The sequence below is a fragment of the Haliotis asinina genome, chromosome 3 (genome assembly GCF_037392515.1).
Source record: "Haliotis asinina isolate JCU_RB_2024 chromosome 3, JCU_Hal_asi_v2, whole genome shotgun sequence".
In the NCBI taxonomy this organism is placed as follows: Eukaryota; Metazoa; Mollusca; class Gastropoda; order Lepetellida; family Haliotidae; genus Haliotis; species Haliotis asinina.
The window spans coordinates 48,565,031-48,591,835 of NC_090282.1; the positions used below are offsets into that span (position 1 = coordinate 48,565,031).

Genomic DNA, 26,805 nt, shown 5'->3' on the forward strand with positions numbered 1-26,805 from the left:
TGACAATTTCAAAATGCAATGCTAGCTCATCAGTCACCTTAAAATTTAACTTAAGAATACGCTATCAAAGTTCAGTAGCAACTTGATATTTTCAAACATGGAAAACTTGAACATGAAACAATAAACCCTTTCACATCGATCTGCAAAAAACTTGGAGCAGGTCAAGTCAAGTTTAGAAATGGTGTTTGACATTCTTCTTCAGAAATATCGTTTTGTCTACATGTTTCCAACTGATGTTGGCTCGCTGTCCTGTAACAGTATCACCTGCAGCAGAGAAAACCCTCTCAGAAGGGACAGACGTTGCAGGAATGCACAGAATGGATTTGGCAAACTGGGACAGCATTGGGTATATATGTTCATGAAATTTCCACCAATCCAACATATTAGAATCAACATTCAAGGGCATCTCCCTCACATATTTCTCAATCTCCTCCTGTGCACTGAGTAGAGAGGACTTGGTCTGCTCTTGGTGTGGAGGAGGGTCCATCTTTACTACGTACACAACAGTTTGGACAGGCTACCTGAAGAATCAGTTTGTTTGGGAACTTGAACAGGTTCCTGCTTCACAGGAGCACCAGTGTTGGATAGATTTGGTAAGTCAGGTAGTGGTGTATCATTGATAGCCGAGGGGTCCTGAGGCTCTTCCTTCACCAGTGTTGGAACCTGGAACACATATCATGTATTGTTAAAACATTTGTTCTGTTTCCTGATTCACTGTAAGTACAAGTAAATTGACACTGAAGCTGAATGAATTAAATCAAATTCAGATATAAAGAACTTTTGAAGGCAGCAGATTCATATATACTAACATATTACTGTATTCCATTTTACATACAGTTCAATATTTCTTTAACTTGCTACTTATACTATGTTTCATTTTGAAAAAGAAATTAAAGCATATTACACAGCAAGAATACATACCTTGTGTCTGTCGCTGTACTCTGCCACAGTTGTAGCTAGATCAGCAAACACACTGCTTTTCTCTTCATCTTTAAGAAATGGTAGTGTTTTGAATCTGGGATCAGTGGCTGATGAGTGATGTAGGATCTGTTTCACTTCGGTTGAATTGTAGCGCTTCCCCAAATCGGTGAGAATGGCTTCTTTCACGTCTTTTATAAGACCGGAATCTCCTTCTTGGGGAATCATCTGGCTACGAATTAAATGTAGCATGGGAGCTACAATTGATATGGTTGGTGTCTTTTCCTCACAAAGGACTTCTGTTGCTCCCTTCAGTGGACGAAGAATTTCTAAGAGTTGTTCTAGGTTTCGTACATCACCCTCAGAGAGTGTGTTGACATCACTCTCATTTCTCTGGACATCCTTGGAGACCAGAGTCGCATATATTGCCGACTGTAACTGCAGGTAGCTCACTAACATGTCATATGTGCTATTCCAACGGGTGACGACATCCATCTTTAGCTTGGTCTTTGGAAGATCAAGACGAGCTTGGTTTGTCTTCAGGTGAGCAAGGGCCACTGTGCTTCTGTGGAAAAACGCAACTACTTTGCGAACACGACTCAGTAGAGAAGATACCTTGGAAAGCTTCATTCCTCTTTGGGTTGCAAGGTTCAATGTGTGAGCAAAGCAATATATGTGTGGTGACATGTCTCCAACCTCTGCTGCCACACGCATATTGGCTGCATTGTCAGTCACAAGAGCTGGTTGTTTGTCTCCAATTCCCCACTCCAACACAGCATCTTTCAGAACTTTACCAATATTAACTCCTGTGTGGCTTTCTTGTATGACACGAGTTTGCAGCACATATGACACTATCTTCCAATCACTGGATATGTGTTGACTGGTAATACTGACGTATCCCTGGGTTGAACAACTTGTCCATCCATCTGTCGTCAAAGCAATGTTTAAACATGTGGCGAGATCTGACAACACTGCTAGTTTTGAGGTTTCATGCAATTCTGGTATGAGTTTCTGTGACAGAGTTTTTCTATTTGGCAACTTGTACCCAGGTTCGAGGGTAGCAACGAACTTCACAAAGCCATCATTTTCTACGAGAGAAAATGGCTGTAAGTCAGTAACCATAAAATAAGCCAGAACCTTGGTAAGCATTTGAGTCTGCATACTCCCAGCAGGGAACCTGCGAGTGTTCATGAAGATATCTGGTAAAGTTGCACACTTCGATACAGTAGTTGGTATTTGATTGCTTGTAGCCAGTTTCACTTTCTTATGCCTTTGATCGCCATCTGTTGTGATGCTCGGATGGTGCCTCTTCAAATGCATAGGCATATTTGTTGTGTTACTGCTATACCCAGAAATTGTTCCACACAGCGTACAGCACACCTTACCTGTGTCTTTAGACATAAGGAAGTGTTTCCAAGCTTGGTTTTTAAAAACTGCTGGCGGTTTCATGAAATCTGAAGGTGGCAGTTCGTTCACTGCATCCGCCATTTTTTTACCTGTAAATACCAAGAGAGTTGGCGTTGCATAGCAACCTGAAACATGGCCGCCCCTCGCTGTCGACTTGTTTATCATAACGATCTTATTGACTGATTTTTTTTCAGGTATGGTATAGAGTTATTTTTAGGTATATAGGTATCGTGTTGAATCGATACATGACAATCATATTGATGTATCTTATCGTGCAGCTCTTGAATAGCGATAACTTGCGTATCGATTAATCATCACAACTCTAGCATATATATACACATTCTATAAAGAGCACTATAATAAGAACATATAGTAGATCGTGCAAGCCTTGTTAAACATGTTGCTAATAAATGACACAGGTACATACAGATATTATGGAGATGTGGCAATGTCTTAGATACAGTGTAGAATGTCCAACAAGGGATGACATGATGCTGTTCTTGCTACAAGCACAGTTGTATGCGACACACAGACTTGTGGGTGTACCTTAAGGTGGCTTGTGAAGTTCTGATATATATACCTTAAAAATTAGTATGAATTCCACCTTCCCATAGTCTTTATTAGGTGGTGTCATGGTGCTGGTTGTGAAAAAAAAGTGAAATAGAAATTACCCACCAGAAGGGATCCGTCTTTGACACTTTTAAGATAATGCTACATTTCTTATGTGGTGGTCAAATCTCATGTTATTGATGGTGATGTTCACATTAGGATCGAAGTTCCCCGCATATGTGAACTCTCAAAGGAATCCAAAAAAAGATGTCAGACACATACACTCCATAACAAGATCATTGTACAGACCAAATACATTGGTCCTGAGCTGCTTAATGATGCTCAGCAGCACACTGTAAGTAATGGGGAGTCTCTTCCTCTGATCAAGTGTTTGTGCATATCTGTATCCTCCTAATAAGGTTTGGAGTAAGGATTCAATGCACCTGTAGATATGTTGTCAAATAGTGTCCTCACGCCAGCTTGCAGATAAATGGCAGGAATCTGATTCATATGTTTCAACCACATAAGGTTTTACTTTAAGGGCACCAAAGCAGTGAGCTATGAAGTACTTTGGTATGCTTAAAGGGGCACTGATGCGGAGGGAAAAATGTTTCTCACAAAAGGTCTTATTACAAAACCAAGCTGCAAATTGGTCAGCACCCACTCCCTCCACCGTGACGGACAAAGGGACTGGGCTCCTGTCCACATTAGCAGAATTTTTCTTCACCCTAAACAGTCAGGAGGCCGGATGCCCAACATATGCCACTATTTAAAAATATACATGATATTCCTTGTCTGACTGTAACAAAATATCCCAGCAGTGTAGTTTTACTATCTGATGCCTGGATGGCATAGTGACTGATCCAATTTGATCCTATTTCTGTGTTTTTAACCTCAATATTTAATCATGTCATGTGAAAATATGTCTACAGGCACGTAGCAAGCCATTTGTTTCATATAAGTCCGAAAGATTACAAAGCTTTAAATTTAGATAGTTCTGAGGGTAACGGCCCAGCTGTCATAGTAAAAATCATACATAAATTTTGGTAGGTATGGTAGCTACCCTGCTTTATTATCTATTATAATAAAAACACACAGTTGATTTATTTGAATTCGCAAACTAAAACTGATGACTTTGCCATTGGAAGAGAAATCTGAATATTTTCTTACGTGACACAAGAGTCATCAAAAGATGACATATCCCCCTGGCCCCCACATATTTGAAAGGACAAATCATCTGACAGTTACTTGATGTTTTCTTAGATTAAGTTTGAATCGTTTCCATGGAAGTCATGAAAAATATAAATGCTATATCTGTTAACAGCAAAAGACACAACTTCAAGATCTGTCTCATATCTGCCAAGATCTGTTGAAAGATATGAAATGGTTTTCCAGTTGTGCTCTAGAAACGATTTCATCACTTTGTGGTCTGCCTCAAATATCTGCCAAGTTTTGCTGTAAGATATTGAATAGTTTTCGAGTTGTGATAAGAAATCACAAAAACCTGTATATACCAAAAGGCACCACTTTGGGGTCTGCCCTACATATCTACCAAGTTTTACCGAAAGATATTAAGAAGTTCTGCTTAGGAAATGAAACACACCTCTCACTTTTGAGACTATGTCCAAAACGTTTCCATGGAACCCAAGAAAATAACAAATCACAAAAACCTGTAAATAGCAAAAGGCACCACTTCAGGTTCTGATAGATATATCCACAAAGTTTTGCAGAAAAATATTGAGCGGTTTTTGAGTTCTCCTCTGGAAATGAACACCAAAATGTTCCATGGAAAAAAAAAAAAAAAAAAAAAAATGCCAAAACTCTGTAAATATCAAAAGGCACAACTATAGGTTGAGATTGTTATACTTATCAAGCTTGGTCTAAGAATTATGAGTTATGCTCCGGAAACAAAATGATTATGGACGGACGAATGGACAGACGAGGCGTCGACTTTATCCCCCTGCATGGATAAAAAACTGATTACACCTATTTACCTAAACACATAGCAAATGCCGGTATGTATTTCTTATGTAACAACGAAGTTCCGTCGGTATCCTCAAAGCAGTTTTGGGCCATAAGTGTTTTCAGGCTGCATGCGACAGAGATTACATCTTCCTTGCTGTAACTCGCGTTTGATAGTATAAACCTACAGGTGCTATTTGTCATCATTCACTTGATGGCCAGTTAATGAATTTATAACAGGTTTAATTAGTGGTGACACCACTCAGATTACTCAACAAAGGTTCCCATTTGGCATTTTTCCTGTCTGGATTATTATACTTCATTATAAATTAAAGTCTGATGTGCCAAATGTATTACATGTCATGTAATATGTGCATGTAAGGATTTATCAGCTGAGTTACAAAAACAAACATTGATCAAAAGATTAACAGATAACACGCAGATTGATTAATTATTTTTACCTTTGTCAAAAGGCAGTGTGTGTAGATGTACTAATGTATACTGACTACACCCTGTCATAAAGTGTGAGTGTAAAAACAACATCCTCCCTTCAAAGAATTAACCACCATTGTGTTGATTGATTGATTGCTCATTATTGGTTAACTATATTACATAAAATGGCGGACATCATGCAATTACTTGCCAGGTGTGCTATCTTGGGTGACCAATGAGAGGTTTATCAGGTTTTCACCAATGTGAAAGACCTGAAACGATGTGTTACTTTTTCGCAAATTAGACTGTTTTAAGACACATGACATAGAGCAGGATTATTTACCAGCTGCAAATGAATGGAATATCGCTCTTTATGTGGATATTGATGGATACATTCCTGACCAAGGTAGTAGCCTGACATTGTTGCTGTAACATTAGCCTGTTTTAAATTCATTATTTGCATTTTGTTTTAATTTACTTGTTGTAGCAGTTAGCAGAATCTATCAGAAAACACACACTAGATTGCGCATGGGATCAACATTGGCAGCCTATACAATGTTTAAACGTTCCAGTCATTTTAGAAATTTACTATAAGTATAAGCAGACTGTATGTTCTTTCATTAATTTTCACATACAAATATGACAAGAAACTAATTTTGGGCCTACCTTTAGAATACAGCACCACAAACTTTAAAGACACGTCATAATACTATTTTACGTAATTGCAGGTGATTTTGTTCAAAAGCATGTTCTTGAACCAATACCCTATGACGCTGGCATAGCAACAAGGTTGTAAAGCTCAGTGAGTGTGTATAAGCTCCGCTCACTGATGTTTCATATCTACCAGCCATGTCATTACACAAACCCAACGATGTTGTGAGTTTCCAGTGGTAGTTCCCGGCAGATGCGCAATTTTAAAATATTTTTTCTTTTTTGACTAATATGCTCATATTTCTTTGTATTAAGAGGTGCTGAGGTGTTATATTTTGAGTATTTATATATTTTGTATTTTTAAATTTAGTAAGAATGACTTACATTGGTCATATTGCGCCATGTTTTATTATTCACAGTTTTGGTCAATTAAAATAATCTAAACATATTCTATATTTCAGTTTCAAACGTAACTATTTGGATCAAATGAATTATAACTGTAAACTAATATACATATATATCTTTGTCATTCAGTAATTTGCACCACTACAAGGAAATATTTATTTTTCGAAGCGGTAAGACTACACTGGATTCGTCAGCCATTTTCGTGCTGATTCGGTGAGCATATGTATTAGAATTATTCCAAGGGTTAGGGTTTGGATTAGGATTAGGATTAGGTTTAGGTTTAGGTTTAGGTTTAGGTTTAGGTTTAGGGTTAGGGTTAGGGTTAGGGTCTAGGGTCTAGGGTCTAGGGTTAGGGTAAGGGACCTAATCCAAAATAGTAGGTAAATGCATGAGTACCAATTGTTTTCCTTTTCCATTTTTAATACTTTGTTCACAAAGAAAAACGGGAGACCAAAAACATCAAAAGTTAAATAAACAATGAAATGGTTTAATGTCGAAATTTTGGGCTGGGGGAAATCAGCCTCCAGCAACTTTCACCTCTAGATCTACACATTTTCCATAATGATTCGAAGTCTAACTCACACTCGTGCCATCACCAAACATGCCCATGTCTCACTCATTCCTTAGCGCGATCCACATTATCCTTACTGTGTTCCCTACAACACTTTTCTGTCATGAAAGCACACAATCATTTTTACACAAACATGTCGACCATTCATGCATGCACCATGAAATCAACGTCTGACGCCTGACGTCAACAATCGTTTTCAATTCAAACCATATTGGCTCATTCAACACAACATGGTATCTTGTAGATTAAGGAATGGGACGATCGGGCCAAATGATATCGGGACCATTCAGCAACCATCAGTAGATTGAAAGCACGAGGCACCAAGTCTACCCATAACCTTCGTAATTGTCCGTAACCAATTTGACTCTTTCCGTTCATTTCTGTGACATCACAGGAATGACTAGCTAGATTTGCACATTGTGCAACAGTGTGGACGTAGCTCAGTTGGTTACCTGTCGGGCTTACAATCCGAAGGTCGCGGGTTCGCGTCCAACGGGTTCTCACAAACTGGTTGCCTGTCTCACTGACATGTGACCTACGGCTGGGAACGTCCTTACGAGAAATTGTGGTGCTGTATTCTAAAGGTGCTCCTGATTTAGGGTTATGAGACAAAATATACAGACATACATTTGCGTATTTTTCCGTCCTAAAAGGTTTTAACCATTTCTACCACGGGCAAATGATTAACCTTCAAAGTGTTTCATTTGTTTACATAATACATTTGTAATGAAATAAAAATGACTTCACCTCAGTTGATCTGTCTATAATAAAACTCTCAATTCCGCGTACTGGAATGAACCAGCCATGAATTCTGGGATATTATCTGGGTACTCACAGGAGAAAAACAATAATAAAAGAACAACCAGTCCACGGAAACTGCTCTGCATAAGTGCCCCTTTAATTCCTTGGTGGAAGTATGTTGCTATTGATCAGTGTGAAATAAAAGCTGAACCTAATCTTAAGCCTGGAAACTTGTAGAGTTCTTGTGTGTTGGTTGACTGCTGCAGAACACAAGCCTTCAAGGTATCCAAATGTCTGTTTAGGTCCACATTACTTGTGAGCTGGGGTGGCAGGGTGTTGGATGAACAACTGCATGTGGTGCTAGGGCATGGAATTTCTGCAATCTTCTTAGACCACTTGTGTCCAAAAGGAATGGTTAATACCACAATAGGATAAACGACTCTAAAAAGGCCATAGATTGTGCTGATTCTGTAAAGTTTATAACATTGCGGGGACACAACGGTGCAAATAATGCCTCATTGAGGCATCCTTCATGTCCTACACCACAAACTGCATCAGTGAACAAGTTGAAATCCCCTGATGAAGTTATTTGTTCATCATAGAAAAAAGAATGCCACTAGTTCAGAAACTTCTCTCAAATTTGCTTCTCTATCTCCTAGATTCTTTTTAACAATTTAAATTTTATTCCTGAATCCCTGTTACAACAAAAACTAAGCAGCCAGGGGACTGCTCAGTCAGAGGATATGCAGTGGTGTAAGGAATACAGGCATAAATGTTCATGAAACAAGACAATTCATTCAAACACTCAAACACAAGATAATTTATTATTTGACAAATTAAGTATATAGTTAATTAAGTCGTCTTAAATAAGCTCTTATGTAAAAGCCATCTAGAATAAAATTCTAAATTCATTTACAGCTTTGGTTAAGTCTTTGAAGGGCTTTGGTTAACTCATTAAGCCTGAGAGCCACTTCACTGCTCAACACCTGGAGCCCTGTGCTGATTGCCTGGCTGGCTGTGGCGAGGCTAATTAGGGCTATTCACGCCTGATATCCCTGACAGGTTTCGGAGATTACAGGAAACTGTCTCATCATATGAGGAAGTCCTGATTGTTTAATGGCGTTGTAAAGGTATATGTTGAAAGAAAGCAGTTGTGAATACATATCATATATGTAACGTTTTGTATCTCAACTATTCAATTTTTGTCCCTAATTTGTTATCTATGACCAATCGTATCATGAGATATCTGTCACATAGGAAATGACAGGTGATGGGGCGTGGACTAAATTTCTGAAGAGCACGTTCGGTCACTAGACAGCTTGGATACAGATTGACTATTGGTTATATCACTGACCAATCGAGATGCTAGATTTCGGCTTTATCAACTCTAGCTTTCATGAAAAACTTTGTGTATCGTGAACATACATAATCGTAAGGATGTCTGAAATGTACACGTAGGACTAACAAGCACTTTGATGAGTTTATTTTTCTTTAAAGCGCTCGAAGCGGTACAATCTGATTATTTTTACCCCAGATAACTCAATCTAACCATTGAGTAGAGACTGTATTTATTTGCATATACTTTTTGCGCACACTACTTGTACATCAAACATAATGGCTTGCTGTACATTTCAATATAATCTGCACATTGTTACGAATAAATATCATAATTCAAGTACATGTATTATAGAATTCAATTCAGAGTCATCAGAAGATGACATATGCCCCCGGCCCCCACGTTTGAAAGGACAAATAACCTGAGAATTACTCAGATTACTTGTAGAATAAGTTTGAATTGTTTGAAAAAGTTTGAAAATTATAAATGCCATACATCTGTAACCAGCTAAGTCACAATTTCTAGATCTATCTCATATATCTGCCAAGATCTGTTGAAAGGTATGAAATGGTTTTTGAGTTGTGCTCTTGGAACGAAACCCGACCCTCAAAGTCCAAAAGGTTACCTGGGAAACCAAGAAAATAATAAATCACAAGAACCTTTAAAAACCAAAAGGCACTACTTTGGGGTCTGCCACACATATCTAGAAAGTTTTACTAACAGATATTAAGAAGTTTATGAGTTCTGCTCTGGAAATGAAACACACCTCTCACTTTTCAGACTATGTCCAAAACATTTCCATGGAAAAAAAGAAAACAGTAAATCGCAAAAACCTGTAAATACCAAAAGGCACCACTATAGGTTCTGACTGATATATCTACCAAGATTTGCACAAAAATAGTGAATGGTTTTTGAGTTCTGCTCCAGAAACCAAGCCCATCCCTCCATTTTGAGACTATGTCCGAAAAGTTTCCATGGAAACCGAATAAATCACAAAAACCTGTACATAGCAAAAGGCACCACTTTAGGTTCTGACTGATATATCTACCAAGTAGATATATTCAACGGTTTTTGAGTTCTGCTCCGGAAACGAAGCCCACCCCACCATTAGACTTTCACCAAAATGTTCCATGGAAAAACGAAGAAAATATAAATGCCAAAACTCTGTAAATAGCTAAAGGCACAACCATAGGCTGAGACTACTATATCTATCAGGTTTGGTCTAAAAATATTGAACGGTTTCTGAGTTATGCTCCGGAAACAAAACGATTACGGATGGAAGGACCGACAAGGCATCGACTATATCCGCTCTCATTACACGGGGGATAAAAAGTTACACGATACTGATTTATAGTGATGTATACCCTTGCAGTTGAATCTCCGGAAAAATGGGCATAATTATATTTGTTTTGAAAGCAAACGAGGTTCAGAAGATTGACAATCGGTGCGACTTCACAAAACAGGTTGTCCAATGATATAACAGTGCAGTAGTTTGTTTCACACTTATCATGGGACAAAACTGTACCTGGACATGCATTCTGCCAGAGGCCGAAGAGGTGTTCATAGATCTCATTTAGTGTTGTCTGATTGAATGATTACATGCATCAATTCTGTAATTCTCCTTTTATTGATGGTGGATCTGATACATGTGATCATTACACTGGATATGATAATTACAGAGATCAAATACAAACGTTTCTTACACAATGCTTATGTAAACTGCATTGAAAAATCACATTTCAACTCAACATTAAACATCTTGAACAAAATGCTCCAGTTACCTTGGTATGGTTTATGTGTACTATATATGTATATTATGAGTAGATGTAAGAGTTATCACTTATATTCGATTATGTATTATTGTCAACTTTAAAAATCAATAGACGCAAATGAGTTAGGTCTAAATTAGTAACTTGGTTTATTTCAAATCTACACGAACATGGGCGTAATACAGCATTGCTATTTATGTCTACGATTCATTATATGAACTATTACAACGAATGAATGAATGATTTAATTTAGAAGAAGGTAACCTTGTCACCATTAATTCAATCAATGTGCAAACATAGTATCTTAGTATTCACTCCCAATGACGAGTAACAAACACTTACCTCCTGTAACAACATCTCATAATCCCCTTTCTCGCAGACATGTGTTCATTTGCCTGTATAAGCCCCCAACATTGCAAGCAATTGTTATCAAAACACATTTATAGTTCTTCTGATTAACACAGAAAGTAACCTCTCTCGTAAGAAAAGCTAATCTCTGATCATTACTGAAACACTGATTGAAATAATAGGTACAGTATGAATTTAAAAAGTAAAACACATATGCGAGTCTCTCGCTGAATGAAAGGTGCTTTCTGCTAACGACCATGCGCAGCTCTCGATGAATAAGAGGTGCTTTCTACTACCCCCCCAATACGCAGCTCTCGCTGTGAGAAGCTAATTAATTTGCCGCACATACGCTTCTCTCGGCCTTAATGAGTTAATTGGTGTTTGCATTATATTATTTTAATGTAGATGGCATGTTTACCTCATCAAAGCAGTTTATCAAACTCTCTACGCAAAACCCTTGTCTTCCTGAATGGTTTGTCTTACAGTGAAGTTCTGAATACCTCAGGCTAGAATTTGTAAACCAGTAAACATAGGACAATGATTGCTACACATTTACGGAGAACACAAGATGAAGAAGTGTGAACAAAAAGATAGGAGACATACTTGTGTATCTTTGGTGTAGAAAACATGCAGTTCAGGGTTTTTCTGGATGACTCGGTTGACATTGGACTTGACCCGCTCATCTCCAACAACAATTTTATGCACCTGGTACTGCATGCATAAGAAACGCATCACTGCATCAGGACAGTCAAACAGATCTTTCAGAAAGCTGGAAAAGCCAAATTTGCTGCAAAAATAAACACAAAACATATACAAGTGTTTGTCTCTAGCATGGCAACGTCCTGTATTGCTAAAGAAAAGTGAAATACAACAAGTATATTTCAATGTTGACAAAAAAAATTTTTTTGTCACATATAAGATTATCTCACGTGTGATACAGTTTTTACTCATGGTCACTTTGCAGAATATTCTCCGTTCTCTGATGATATTTCAGGACCATAGTAGATTTGAATGTATAGATGCAGATGCATCCACTGTCAGTATCAATGCTGCATTAGGGTTGGTATAGGTCAAATTTTTTTACCCAGAACCCTACCCACTAATTATGCTAATTTTTTACATGAAATTTGTAACAATGACAATATTTTCTTACTCAGGTGAGAGGGTAAAATTTAGCGCAATGTTTAATAAAATATTGGTCTTACATACATTTGAAAATAAATCAATGTGACAAGGTGACCTTAAAGATCACCCATATTAAGTTGTGTTTGCGTAGTCCCCAATGCCAATGTAGGCTGTCACCAAATTTGAAGATTTTGAGTAGAAGAGTGCATGAGATATCGCTGTAACAAGAGTAAGAAATGTGATCAAATGTCAAGGACAGCAAAATTCACTAGTAATATAGGAAATAATTGTCAGAGATCAGGTCCCTTATAAGGGATTTTTACAATACACTACCAGTGTGAGAGTAAAAAAATATTGCTGGAATGATGGTGGAGCATCAATCGGGGTACATGCAAAATGTCACGAAAATCGATTAATTAGTATAGGCAATATTCACTTTCCAATGAGCATGAGGCTGGTCAGGCAAATGGGTAACTATCCAACATATTGCCACACTTGTTATAAAGTAGCAAGGTGTATGCCCCTAAGCCAAGAGCATGATTTTGCAAGCTCCTGGTAAAATGTGACGGTTGCTCGAATTGTGACGTCATACATAGAAAACTTCAGTATTATCGCCAAGGGACTGCCTAGTTTGATCAGTTGTTCTCAGTTTATTAACTAAAGCGTGCTATCAGACTTGGTGAGTTTGACGTTGGTTCCGAAGGGCTCGAAAATTTCATTGCTTAGCTTGCACATGTGATAACCACCGGTCAACACATTGTGTACATTACTGATTAACAGTTTGTTGTTTTTCTCTGCGCTCATGTTTGACCATCAAAGGTAATGTTGCAGGCCACAACTTTGGGCCGCCCCGACATGTTGTCGATCATGTGGTCGATCATGTGCAGCAGTGGAACAGGCTTGCCACTCGAGATTCCTTGGAGCGTTAAGTACATGTTACATATATACAAGTCCCTGTTGTATACGTTCAATATGTACACATTGGGAATGTTCTACTCTAAAATCACTGTCAATCTCGCACAATTAAAGATCATGGTGGAAGTTGAGAATGGTTCCCACTTTCGAGCATGATTTATCGATGTATAGGTTTTCCGCCAGGAACATAAAAAGCAGTGCATGCCTAGTTTCACAACCGAAAACAATTCTTTCAGAATCAATTAAATTGCACAGTGTGGTGCGCGATGACCAGTTTCTGGATGACACGTGTTGTAATGAACTGAGTTAGTTTGTATTTACATTTCACGCTTTCTACCAGGTCAGGCACATCCTGAAAGAAATTGGCACACTGCCTCAGTCGGACAAGGCATGGTACAAACGCATTTGCTGTGAAGTCGACATCAATCTGAAAACGGAGTGGTACTTGCCGTATCTAAACCTCTTGTGAAAGCCATCAAACAGCCTGTGAAAGATTGGGATTACAAATCATATCATTACATAATGAAACAATGGCGCTAACGGCGACGATGTTGCTCCTCCTCCTCCTCCCAATACGATCAAGGTTATGATTAAGCCCAAAGTTGCCAGAACGTTGGTGATGGTTGTCCTTGCTCTCAGAACAGAGTTCGGATGCTGTCGGCCCACATTGTGTCTTTGTTTGGGACTCGGTCAGAAGTATAAACAATGGGGATACGGGACCACCCCATATAACCCATGGAATAAAAAACTATCCTTCCCTCAATCATATTAATTTATATACCCCATAACACGACTACTTTTCATCTCCCCGTAAAAACAGTCTTCCTAGTGAGATGAAGACTGTTGTGTATTTATATAAGACAGGGGACTTTTTCATCATTTATTAATTCATACAAAGTATCTTTATATTTATCTTCACCCTTTTCCACAATCGCAGTTTGTAATTTGACACCAAGCGAAGTACCAATACTACCAATACATAAAGAACTAACATCAACCACCCCTGAATATTTTGAACCTCTAACAAGAAGTCTATGAATATTATTCTTATCATGTTCTATCCCATTTTCCATTAATGGATGATAACCAGATATTTTTCCTTTTATTAATATTGGCTTACTTTTATCGTATAATTTCAACTAATCAACAAATTGAGAAGAAATAGGTAATTCATGTATTTTCATTCGGAGAATAGGATCATCTAAAGGGATACCATTTTTCACAGTTGTTTTAGTTTGTGAAAACATTTGGGTATTATAAACTTTGATTCCATTCCGTGGTATTTCTGAAGATTGTTTCGCAATTTCTTTTTTAACTGCCTGAGAAAGATATCAAATAGCTTTAAATAATGAAGACTCTTGTAGGCTTTGATCTGAATCTGGAATTGCATATGTTTTTCTTATTGAAATAGTTAACCCATAGGGTCTGTCTGCTTTCGGCAAAATTCTGTTTGCTTGAATTTTATGCGTGAATCTAAGTGTAAGTAGTTTCTTTTTAAAACAGATTTTTATATAACTTCTTTCATGTCTTGTTACTGACAGATATTAAGAAGTTTTTGAGTTCTGCTCTGGAAACGAAACACCTCTCTCACTTTTGAGAGTAAGTCAAAAACGTTTCCATGGAAACTGAGTTTTTGAGTTCTGCTCCGGAAACGAAGCCCATTTTGAGACTAAGTCCGAAATGTTTCCATGGAAACCAAGACAATGATAAATCACAAAAACCTGTAAATAGCAAAAGGCACCACTCTGGGGTCTGCCATACATATCTACCAAATTTTACTGACAGAAATTTTAAGTTTTAGAGTTTTGCTCCGGAAATGAAACACACCTCTCACTTTTGACACTATGTCCGAAACTTTTCAATGGAAATCAAGAAAATAATAAATCACAAAAACCTGTAAATAGCAAAAGGCACCACTTTAGGTTCTGATTGATATATCTACTAAGATTTGCAGAAAAATACTGAACGGTTTTTGATTTCTACTCCGGAAACAAAACACACCTCTCACTTTTCAGACTATGTCCGAAACGTTTCCATGGAAACCGAGAAAATAATAAATCATAAAAACCTGTGCATACCAAAAGGCACCACTTTAGGGTTCTGATTGATATATCTACTAAGATTTGCAGAAAAATATTAAACGGTTTTTGAGTTCTGCTCCAGAAACCAAGCCCATCCCTCCATTTTGAGACTATGTCCAAAACGTTTCCATGGAAACCGAAAAAATAATAAATCACAAAAACCTGAACATGGCAAAAGGCACCACTACAGCTTCTGACTGATATATACACCATGTTTTGCAGAAAAATATAGAACGGCTTTTGAGTTCTGCTCTGGAAACGAAACACAACTCTCACTTTTGAGACTAGATCCGAAACGTTTCCATGGAAACCGAGAAAATAAGAAATCACAAGAACCTGTACATAGCAAAAGGCACCACACCCTCTGACACAATGTACAGGCGAGGATGCATTCCACAAGGAGGCCAAGAGTAGCACCAACTCCCAACATGCTACTCCGTACTTGTAATGGGTTGCTTTGAAAACCCCTTGGCTAACATGGCACAAAAACTCTTGGGAGTGCTCCTAAATAAATGTGGTTTCAGCCACAATTTTTGCTAAGCAAAAGGACGCAGTTTGGCAAGGAATTAACGCTGCCACCCCACAATTTATTTGGAGACCACAGTGATCTGGCACGGCCTTGCTTCGAAACTACCCCCACGGCCGTTAACTCATTAAGGCCGAGAGAAGCGTATATGCGGTAAATTAATTAGCTTCTCACAGCGAGAGCCGTGTATTGGGGGTAATAAAAAGCACCTCTTATTCAGCGAGAGCCGCATATTGGGGGTTATGAAAAGCACTTCTCATTCAGCGAGAGCCGCGTATTGGGGGTTTTACATTTTAAATTCGTACTGTACCTATAATTTCAATCAATTTAGCAGTAATGATCAAAGATTAGCCTTTCTTACGAGAGAGGTTACTTTCTGTGTTAATCAGAAGAACTATTAATGTGTTTTGATAACAATTGCTTGCAATGTCGGGGGCTTATACAGGCAGATGAACACATGTCTGCGAGAAAGGGGATTATGAGATGTTGTTACAGGAGGTAAGTGTTTGTTACTCGTCATTGGGAGTGAATACTAAGATACTATGTTTGCACATTGATTGAATTAACGGTGACAAGGTTACAAAGCCTTCTCCTAAATTAAATCATTCATTCATTCGTTGTAATAGTTCATATAATGAATCGTAGACATAAATAGCAATACTGTATTACACTCGTGTAGATTTGAAATAAATCAAGTTACTAATTTAGACCTAATTCATTTGCGTCTATTGATTTTTGACAATAATACATAATCAAATATTTAGTGATAGCTCTTGCATCTACTCATAATATACATATATAGTACACATAAACCATACAAAGGTAACTGGGGTATTTTGTTCAAGCTGCTTCATGCTTATTTGAAATGTGATTTTTCAATGCAATTTACATAAGCATTGTGTAAGAAACGTTTGTATTTGATCTCTGTAATTATCTTATCCTGTGTAATGATCACGTGTATCAGATCCATCATCAATAAAAGGAGGATAATATATCAGTTACGGAATTGATGCGTATAATCATCCAATCAGACAACACTAAATATATGAACACCTCTTTCAACCTCAAAATAACAGCCTCTGGTCGAATGCATGTCCAGGTAAACTTTTGTCCTGTGACAAATGTAAAACAAACTTATGCGCTGTTACGTCATTGAACAACCTGTTTTGTGGAGTCATGCCCATTGCCAATCTTCTGAAATTTGTTTGCTTTCAAAACAAATATAAGTATGCCCATCTTCATAAATATTTGGGGAGATTCAACTACAAGTGTATGCATCACAATAAATCAGTATCATGTTACTTTTTTGAATTCTATAATACATGTACTTGAATTATGATATTTATTTGTAACAATGTACAGATTATATTGAAATGTTCAGCAAGCCATTATGTTTGATGTACAAGTAGTGTGCGCAAAATGTATACGCAAATAAATACTATCGCTACTCAATGATTGGATTGGGTTATCCGGGGTAAAAATAATCGGATTGTACCGCTTTGAGCGCTTAGAAAAAAAATAAACTCGTCAAAGTGCTTGTTAGTCCTACGTGTACATTTCAGACATCCTTACGATTATGTATGTTCACGATACACAAAGTTTTTCATGATAGCTAGAGTTGATAAAACCGAAATCTAGCATATCGATTGGTCAACGATCTAACCAATAGTCAATCTGTATCCAAGCTGTCTAGTGACCGAACGTACTCTTCAGAAATTTAGCCCACGCCCCATCACCTGTCATTTCCAATGTGACAGGTATCTCATGATACGATTGGTCATATTTAACAAATCAGGGACTATATTGAACAGTTAACATACAAAACGTCCTATTCGGGAACTTTGATGACGCCCATCCCATGACCCTTTGTCTTATGTATGTGCAAGGAATAGCATTATACAATATGTATGCATGTATGTTCGTATATTTTCTGCGTTAAATCTAGATGAACCAAAGCGACAAACTGAATGTGTTATATGTAAGTCACAGACTAGCTTATTAGTACTTTCCTTAAAATATTCAGTATACACTAGCAATGTATCAGCGAAAACGCTTCTGTCATAGATTATTATGCATGTGTGTAAATTCGTCTTTACTGCCATTGACATAGATGTTTTGAACAATTTAATCTCTCACAATGATATGAGAGGGACATCATTTGGTTTAAGTATGTCTTACATACAATGAAACGGACTGGCAAACATCGAGACATCAAATGCAGATGTTCAAGCTGTGATGTGTTTTTGTGCGTTGACTCTTTTGAGGCCTACCATAAAGACTTGTTCCAAGGACGATAACGCTTTATGCACTAGTTGTGTTGTACAAATGGTACTGTATACCATTCTTGTCAGTTGTTGGGCACAATGTGTGAAGCCCAGCGATACTGCTGGAATATAGCTAAAATCGCTGTAAAACTAAATTCACTCATTCTCTTCAATTGTTGCATGTCAGTCGTTATTGTTTTACATTTCCACAATACAAAGACATGTGTGTTCACCATCAGAGAACGAATACACTCATCATAGTGTCAGTCTACACCCATATGTCTTATGTGTTTCTTTCATACACCATTACAGTAATTGATGTTATGTTTACAATACACAAATTGTTGCATGATAGTTGATACAGCCGAAACACAACACTACCATTGGTCAACGATAAAGCCAATAATCAATCTCTACCCTATCACTTTGAGTGTCCAAACGTGCTCTTCAGAAATTTAGGCCATGCCCCATCACCTTGCCCTTCCTATGTGACCGGTTCTCACGATACGATTGGTCAAAGTAACAGCCAATATAATGAGTAACAGATATAATGCGCTACATTCGGAAAACTTTATCCCATCGCATGATGGGAAGCTTTGTTTAAAGTTGAGTGTTGATAAATGTATCATGCAATATGTATGTGTATGAATGGTGTGTTTGCAGAGTTAAGTTCAGATGAACAAAGTGACAAACTATAAATCTCTATATGCTCCATGTTACTTACACACCTATTGATACTTTCCTTGAAATAGTCAGTAAGCACGAGCAATGTATTGGCAAAAAATATAGACGATGATAATGCAAGACCCGCTCTTTTTAAACTCTATTATAAATAATATATTATAATTCAGTCCATACGATGAGAGAGACTGGATAAATTTGTATATGTGTTCATCTCGTACGTACAAAGACCGCGTAGGTGTTGATAAAAATACAGCACACACTGGCAAAGGGGTATGAGAGACACAGGTAATAAATTACATGAAATGCTGTAATATATGTATTCACATCGGCCTCTTTCCCATTTACATCTTTACGACACAATTAAATAATCAGTACTTGTTTGTGAGACTAGACAGTTTCCTGTCATATCCGAGACCTGTCAGGGAAATCAGGCATGATCAGCACTAATTAGCCTCGTCGAAGCAATCAGGCAGTCAGCGAGGGGTGCCAGGTGTTGGGCAGTGGAGCGGCTCCCCCCTGCGAAACTCAGTTCATGAGTTCATGAAGTCTTCATGAAGTTCATGAAGACTTCATGAAGAGTTCATGAAGTGTTCATCAACTTTCGCTTAAATCTTCATGAACTTACTTCATGAAGACACACTTCATGAAGACTTCGTCAACTTCATGAAGTAATTTCACACTTCATGAAGTTTTCTTACTTCATGAAGACATATTTCATGAAGAGTTCTTCAACTTCATGAAGTTATTTCACACTTCATGAAGTTATATGTTCCTTCATGAAGTTTTTGTTCATGAAGTAAGTCTAGTCTTATTCACTACAAATTTCCAGAGTAAACTACATTAAAAAGAAAATACAGAATAAATATTACAAGCTACAATACTTTTATTCATGTTACATAAGTTGTTATGTAAATTATTACAGATGAGGCATAAACATACTTTCCACATATTTAATTAAGTTTAAATTATCTGTAAATCCTATCTCTCGTGGCATTACTAGTGTTTGTCTAGTAATTTTTGTTGTTTCATAATTTATGCAACAATGCATGAAAGAACGCTAAACGATTCTGTGCCTAACAGGAGTTGTTTTAGTAACATAGGGACAGTTCAAGTTAAAACTTACCTTTCTAAAATAGCTGCGTAACCAGTTGGTACTGTGGAAGTTTTCTACTTGTCTTCCTTATTCATATTTACTCCATAAAGTAAAGTTTTCCTGTCAAAATCGTCTCATTTCTTTGAATTTCTCCCGTGATTGCTCACAATCGGACATGCATGCAGATACTTTACTATCGCAAGAACGTCTTCCGCAAAGTTCATAACGAAGCAAAAACATAAAACTGTCAAAAACATTAACAGTCGACTCGGTACTAAAAAAAAAGAAACATGGAAAAATATTTTGATATCGCCATGCTTCTGACAGCTTTCATAACCCACAAGTTGATCTTTTCGTTGAAAACATTCAATGCTCTCGATTTTAGAACACATTCCACTGTCACTCCCTGTCCAGCACGATATGACCCAAAAACTACGTCAGTTTAGACTAATGAAATAAAATTTATGACCAGGGACATGAGCATTATAAACTATTCTTCCATGATCGACAATGGAACGTGAACTCAGAACATGTTTTTACGGGATCCCCGCCGTTGACAATAATACGACATGTATATTGACAAGTTCTAATTTCGATATTGATACCTAAATATTGTAATTCTTGCCATTATTTGTTCATAAGATGAGAAATTATACACTGTCGGTATGATGGAGTATCTTTCGTGCCAAAACTGCCCCGCCCTTCGTTCTTCCGAAATCTATTGCGACTTTAAGAACGGATAACAATAATCATACATCTTATTTTATTTATAGACACGATTTATTCCTGATTTAAGATTTATATTTACACTTAATTTTTCTTTTCTATCAAAAAATGTCTTTACTTCAAACTTGCAACATTCGATACCGAAAGACGCGACCGTTTCCCGGCATGACGCCATTGCTGCTGTCTTCGAGCGCGAGAGCGAGGCAGAACGCGCCAAATGCAACTTCGCCAACAGACAACGATTCAGGCAATGAATATCACTAATGAATTTGCGATTCGCGCATTTCGTGGATAATACAACGATGGATATGTCAAGAACTGACTCAAGATAAAGGAATCGACTAGATTAACTGCCTATGGATGCATCCCAAGGTGATTTCCATGAGCATTACGTAAATAACAACAATTTTGAAATTATTTTGAGTGCCGGAATATGCATAAAGAAACATTGGTGAAGGGATAAGCAACTCTCTTTGAGGAGAATGACAGAAACATTTTTTAAACATATAGCAGTGTATCAAGTGTTGTTTTTACACAGTGTATGTCTCTTAGTCTCAGAAGGAAAATCAGTGATGTGTACGGAATGATAATGTGAACTTTGTGTACGATGGGACTTACACAGGGACATGTAACGCTGGTGACTTAAATCTGAGCACATGCAGATGGTGTCAGAGTTCAAGGTGCTAGTTTGGTTTTTTTGGCTTAGATTATAAACAACAAAATAAATTCAAATGAAAAGGGAGATAATTGCCATAGGCACTTTCAGGGATGTTTCATTTTCTCTGTAGTTTTTGTATTCAGTTTTAGAATAATTACCGATTGTAAATTAAAAGTGAATGTGCCACAATGTTTAGTCATCTATTTGGGTTGGAAATAGGTTCAGTTACATGAAGATACGTTTTTCTATTTTATGATGTGCTGATTATTTTAAGTGTTGGGAAATGCAGATATTTCCGAATATATTTGATTATGAATGTAGACTAGTAATTCAGAAGCCAGTTTTGTTACTTGATATGCACTCTTTGTATTAAACAAAATAATTTAAGGTCATCAGTGTAAAATTAAATTATTAAATTATTTAAAATAGTTTAATTAATCAGGTGAAAAATTATCTGAAACAAGTTATATATACTTAACATTTTGAGCAATTTTTTTTTTAAAACAACAAAGTTTCAGTATTTGCTTTAGACTCTTTGAAATGGAAAGACTATGATTAAATGTTGTTGGTTGCAATGTTTTTCAGATTTCCACTGGGCAATTCTGAGGAAATGGGGGCGATTCTGCAAATGTTGAAACACAAAGATGAAGTTCTCCTCGATGATTATATTCCTGAGCCAAAGTGTTCACTCTTTGCACTGAAGACTTGGGTTTGATTCGTAACATGAGTACAATGTATGTAGCCCTTCTCTTGGGTTCCTTGTCGTGATATTGCTGGAACTCAACTCACTCAGTCACTAACCATTCTTAAACCAATGTGGGCATCTTCAGTGATGTTACCACTGCTCTTCCTGAAGGTTCTTCCATCCTGTGTCTTCTGAGATTAATTGTGATGCCCCATGTACAACTTCCAGGTAGATGATTAAAGGCCCTGTTGTAAATTCTCTGTTGGTTGTGACTCTCATTGTCTACTTAAAAAACATATAGTCTGAAGGGATTACACTTTCTGAAATTGTATATTACAATCTACTGCATGAAATGGTGTTCCTAATGAGTTCATTTTCCTGGATTCAGACTGATTGACATCCAAGCTGTAGTAAAGATAGAACAAGTATATATGGATGACAGCTTCTTTAATTCTGGAGCACAATGTTTGGATACAGGTTCTTGTGTTGTTTTTAAATAATTAATCAGAATTTTCTGCTGAAGATTTGAATAAAAAGGAAATCCCATCAAAATCTAGTTTTCTGTTTGTGTCCTCTTTGCTGCTTGATATTTAATTTATGTTACATCTATTGGTGATGAATTTATATGTTGCCTGCCAGCTTGCATAGCATGGTCAGATTATGTGACTTGTGTTGCAGAAAAAGGCCGAAAAAGCTCTTCAGGAAGTCTTCATGAACAGTTCAGGAAGTATCTTCATGAACTCTTCATGAAGTATCTTCATGAATTCTTCATGAACTCTTCATGAAGTTTCTTCATGAACTCTTCATGAAGTAGATGTCTCATTTAATGTTCATGAATTCTTCATGAATTCTTCATGAACTCTTCATGAAGAATTCATGAAGAATTCATGATCTTTTCGCAAGGGCCAGGGCTTAATGAGTTAAAGGAGGAGTAGCCCAGATACTCAACTAGTTTAACGTTCTCTACTTACAAAGGTGAGAAAGGACCTAGAAGCGAATGCTTCGAAAACCGTTAGGTTATCGGAATTCAACGCTTCACTGATGTGACTGATCAGAGAGTACAGGTCAATAAGCGGAGTGTCGATCATCTCTGCACGTGCACAATAATGCCTATCCAGCCATGGGTAGACAGTGCACTATGCCCTAGTTCCCTAGGAGAGAATGATCTAGGCCATTTGAACAAAGTACATACGATATGGATAATATCGACATCGCGGAGATGCTCATCTGTGTGGATCGGTCAACGACACCTGCTGCACGAGGACCAATGGACCGAATTGATGAAGGCCTTTGATGTCCGTTACTGATACAATGAGCGGCAAACACAGTATCTGACTTCCAAAAGCAACCTTCCATAATGGCTTGTAGGGAACAGTTCCTATGGAGCGCCATGGTGGAAGCAAGCGCATGTCTCATGTGGCGTTGTGGACAAAGGTGGTGGCAAATTTGCAAAGGTGTGTTTGCAGAATCATGGATCATAACCAGAAAGCCAAGGTTTTACGCGATACTCCTGCTTTGGAAGCTGTCGAAAGCGGTATGAAGAGCCTCTTGCGTAGTCTGCTGCGGTCGTTAAAGGCAGGTACAAGGATAAATCTTCAGTGTCTTCTGGATCCAGGATAGATGACAGCGGAGGAATACTGAAGGGATGATCCGACTGTCCCGGTAACAACCAACACATGCAACTCGGATATATGCGCGGTTGTAGCCAAGGCCAGAAGGAAGAAGGTCTTGAACGTGACATGCTCAAAATCTTTCTCAGTCAATGGTTCATATTCATTCGATGTAAGATGAGCCAAGACAACGGACAAATCCTAAGCCGAAGGTCAAAACTTCCGTGTTTCATCCGACAATTTATACGAACTCAACAGGGACTGGAGCTCAGGGACAGTACACAACCTTATTCCCGACACCGCATAGGCTTTGCGATCGTCCCATGGAATTGCAAGGGCGTCTAGTCCCCAGGGTAACAGATCCAGAATCGGAGACACAACCAGCGGCAGTTGATGATTGAATCCGGTGGCAAACAGGTCTATTGTCGGGTCCGTCGGTGGGAGGCAAACAGCCCTGAACACCTCTGGATGCAGCTTCCATTCCATTGGGGACAGACGCTTCAGACGTGAATGGAATGGAATGTGATTGGCTCGAACCGCTAGCTATGCTTAATGAGTCTACCAGGTTGAAAAACTGTTGAGTCCACCTCAGAAATTGGGTCGACCCCGTCGATCCCATGTGATTGATGAACTGACCGCTGCATTGTCCGACCATATCATGAAACCTCTTAGTTGCTCGTGCCAATGAGTAATCGCCAAAAGTACTGCCCTGACTTCCAAGACATTGATGTGGCACGCACGATCTGTGGAAGACCACTGCCCTGCCACTTGCTGATCGAGAAGGTGAGCTCCCCACCCATGTAGTGACACATCTACATACACGTGGTGAAACGGCACCTACGGCTCTCAACATTCGATTCTTGCAAACATTCGATTCTTGCATCCACCATAGTAGATGAGAATGAAGATCCCTGGGTAACATGATCAATTTGGACAGGTTGCCCGTCCTGATATGAGGAGCAAGAAACATTTGCATGGGTCGAAGCTGAAGTTGACCCCTGAGAGTGAGAGCCTAAGCAGACGACAGTAACCCCAAACGCTCCTGCCACTGCCGGAGTGTCCTGGGCTGAGACAAGGCAAGGGGAATCAGACGTAACATCTTGTCGAACCTCTCCCTCAGCACAAACGGTTTGCTGGGCTGAGTGTTGAATACTGCCCCAATGAACAGCACACGGCATGTAGGGATCAGTTCCGACTTCTTTAGATTCACCAACCAGCCTAACTGGCAAAGAAGCCGCATCACAAACTCCATGTGAAGTAGCAGAATGCCAGCGTCTTTCCGAGCCTGGATGCAGTCATCTATGTAAGCCTCGAACACAATCCCCCTGCCATGCAGAAATTTGGTGATCGGCCTTGTGACTCGTGTGATTAGCCACAGGGCCAAAGAAATTCCAAGAGGGAGCACAAGCCACTGGCAGTGAATGCCCTGGAACACGAATCACAGAAACTTCCGATGTGTTGGGCAAATCGGAATGTGCAAGTAGGCGTCCTGCATATCCAGACTGACCATAAAATCTGCCGGTTTGATAATAGTCTTGAGCAACGCTACAGACACCATTCGAAAATGAGGAGGGGTCTGTAGGTAGTTCTTGTTGAACACCTTCATGTTGAATATTAGTCTCAGCTTGTCTGAGTCTTTCCTCAGAACCAGAAAAATAGGGGAATAAAACCCTGGATCCACTGACATTGCCCCTAAAGACTCTATCGCCCGCTTCTCCAGTAAGGTGTCTATGGTGACTCACAACACTTGTAACTGTTGAGTCAGGTAAGACCTTTGCACCAGTGACCTGGTCAGGGGAAGCCTCCCCACAATCAGCAACTAATACTCGTTGCACAGAATGGACATCACGAATGAATCTTCTAATTCGCTGCATAAATCCCCAAATGGATGGTTACAACTGGAGGCGGAAGAACCCTGTTTTTGATGTCCTTGAGTCACTGCTTGGCTGTCTTCCTGGGGTCAGCCTGGCCAGACCCCCACTGGGTCTAGGTGCATCACCTGATCGCCTCTGTCGATTAGTACGGCCCGTTACCTCTACCTCGAAAGGATGATTTGACACTTGCATGCAAATCCGGATTGGAGGGCTCATACCGGGCGCATCAATGCTGTTTTGCAGACTCCTCTATCTGCAATCTCTAGTACTTCAAAAACTCCACTGACACCTGCAGGTGCGCGTCTTGGCTCACCCTGTTAGCCACTTCCCTAACAGCGCTGTTGAAAAACATCCTGCCTGACCATGTTTGACAGAATAGGTCCTCCCACGACAATTGCAACGGACCCCTTGACAGACATCATGATAAAAGTAGACAATGTATCATCCAAAGACGTACTACGCTGTAACTGTAGTTTGTCAGCGATCCACACAAGCAGTGAGGACGTATCAACCTCATCAAAACTCCCATCAGAACTCAAAGAACAGTCTGACGACAGAGACGGTGTAGCTGACCTCCTAAGTCTAACCAACTCATGAGACGCTGTAGTCTGTGACGTGGTTACAGGCAGCGAGATGGGAGTCGCCGGATCCTGACGCCGAAGCGCCACAGCAATACAAAATCATCAAAGTCCATGGGCTGTGACATAACTGCTTCCAATCCTGGAACCCATGAAACTGGTAAGCTAGGCACAGCAGTTGAATGTGGTACACCATATGTTGGTCCCGTAACTCCTGAATACCCCGTCGAACAGGTGCCCTCACCGGTGAAGTAAGCACATGTGGAACTGACATAGAAACAAGAGGTGCACTCCCGCACCCCACACTCCCGAAACCGCTTGCACTCAACCCAGCATGTTGAGTCACTACCCTGTGAATTGGTACGGAACCGAAACCACTCTGATGAATCGAAGCAGTGATTCCACTTGGCACACCCGTAAACAAAGTACTACTTGCCATTGGTGAATCGAAACGCCAATGCACTGGAACGAATCAGTTGGGGAATCAATGGAGTACGATCGACGCAAGGAAGCGCTGAACCATGCTGCCGAATAAGTGATGTCCCAGAACAGGTTGTCGATTCACACACCGGAGGTGAGGTGAACGCTGTCGCATTGTGAATCGCCGCAACGATTCCATGAGGTTAAGTGAACACATCATGTTGTTGAAACGCTTCCCCTTGAATCAAATCGCTACCACGCAGAGGATGGAATAACCCTCTCAAACGATTCCCTTTGTCCGACTCACTCAAACATTTTGGGATGTCGAGGCGGTAAAAGAATGCTGATCCATCGGCTGAATCGACAAGTGATCCGGAATTGTGATCCGGAACGACTGACATCGGGTGGGAAACGACTGGAGGTTGAGAAAGCACTGCCATGCATGGTGGTGACGAAACTACGCTAGCATCCCTGAAA

At 39.1% G+C, this 26,805-nt stretch overlaps 1 protein-coding gene across 1 annotated transcript in view; it reads right to left on the bottom strand.

Moving 5' to 3' along the window:
* LOC137278141 (structural maintenance of chromosomes protein 5-like) overlaps window positions 1-26,805 on the bottom strand; it is a 428,573-nt gene that overhangs the window by 250,569 nt on the left and 151,199 nt on the right. Inside the window, exon 13 of the mRNA XM_067810312.1 lies at window positions 11,693-11,876. Within this exon, the coding sequence (XP_067666413.1) occupies window positions 11,693-11,876 (184 nt within the window). The remainder of the gene's footprint in view (window positions 1-11,692; window positions 11,877-26,805) is intronic.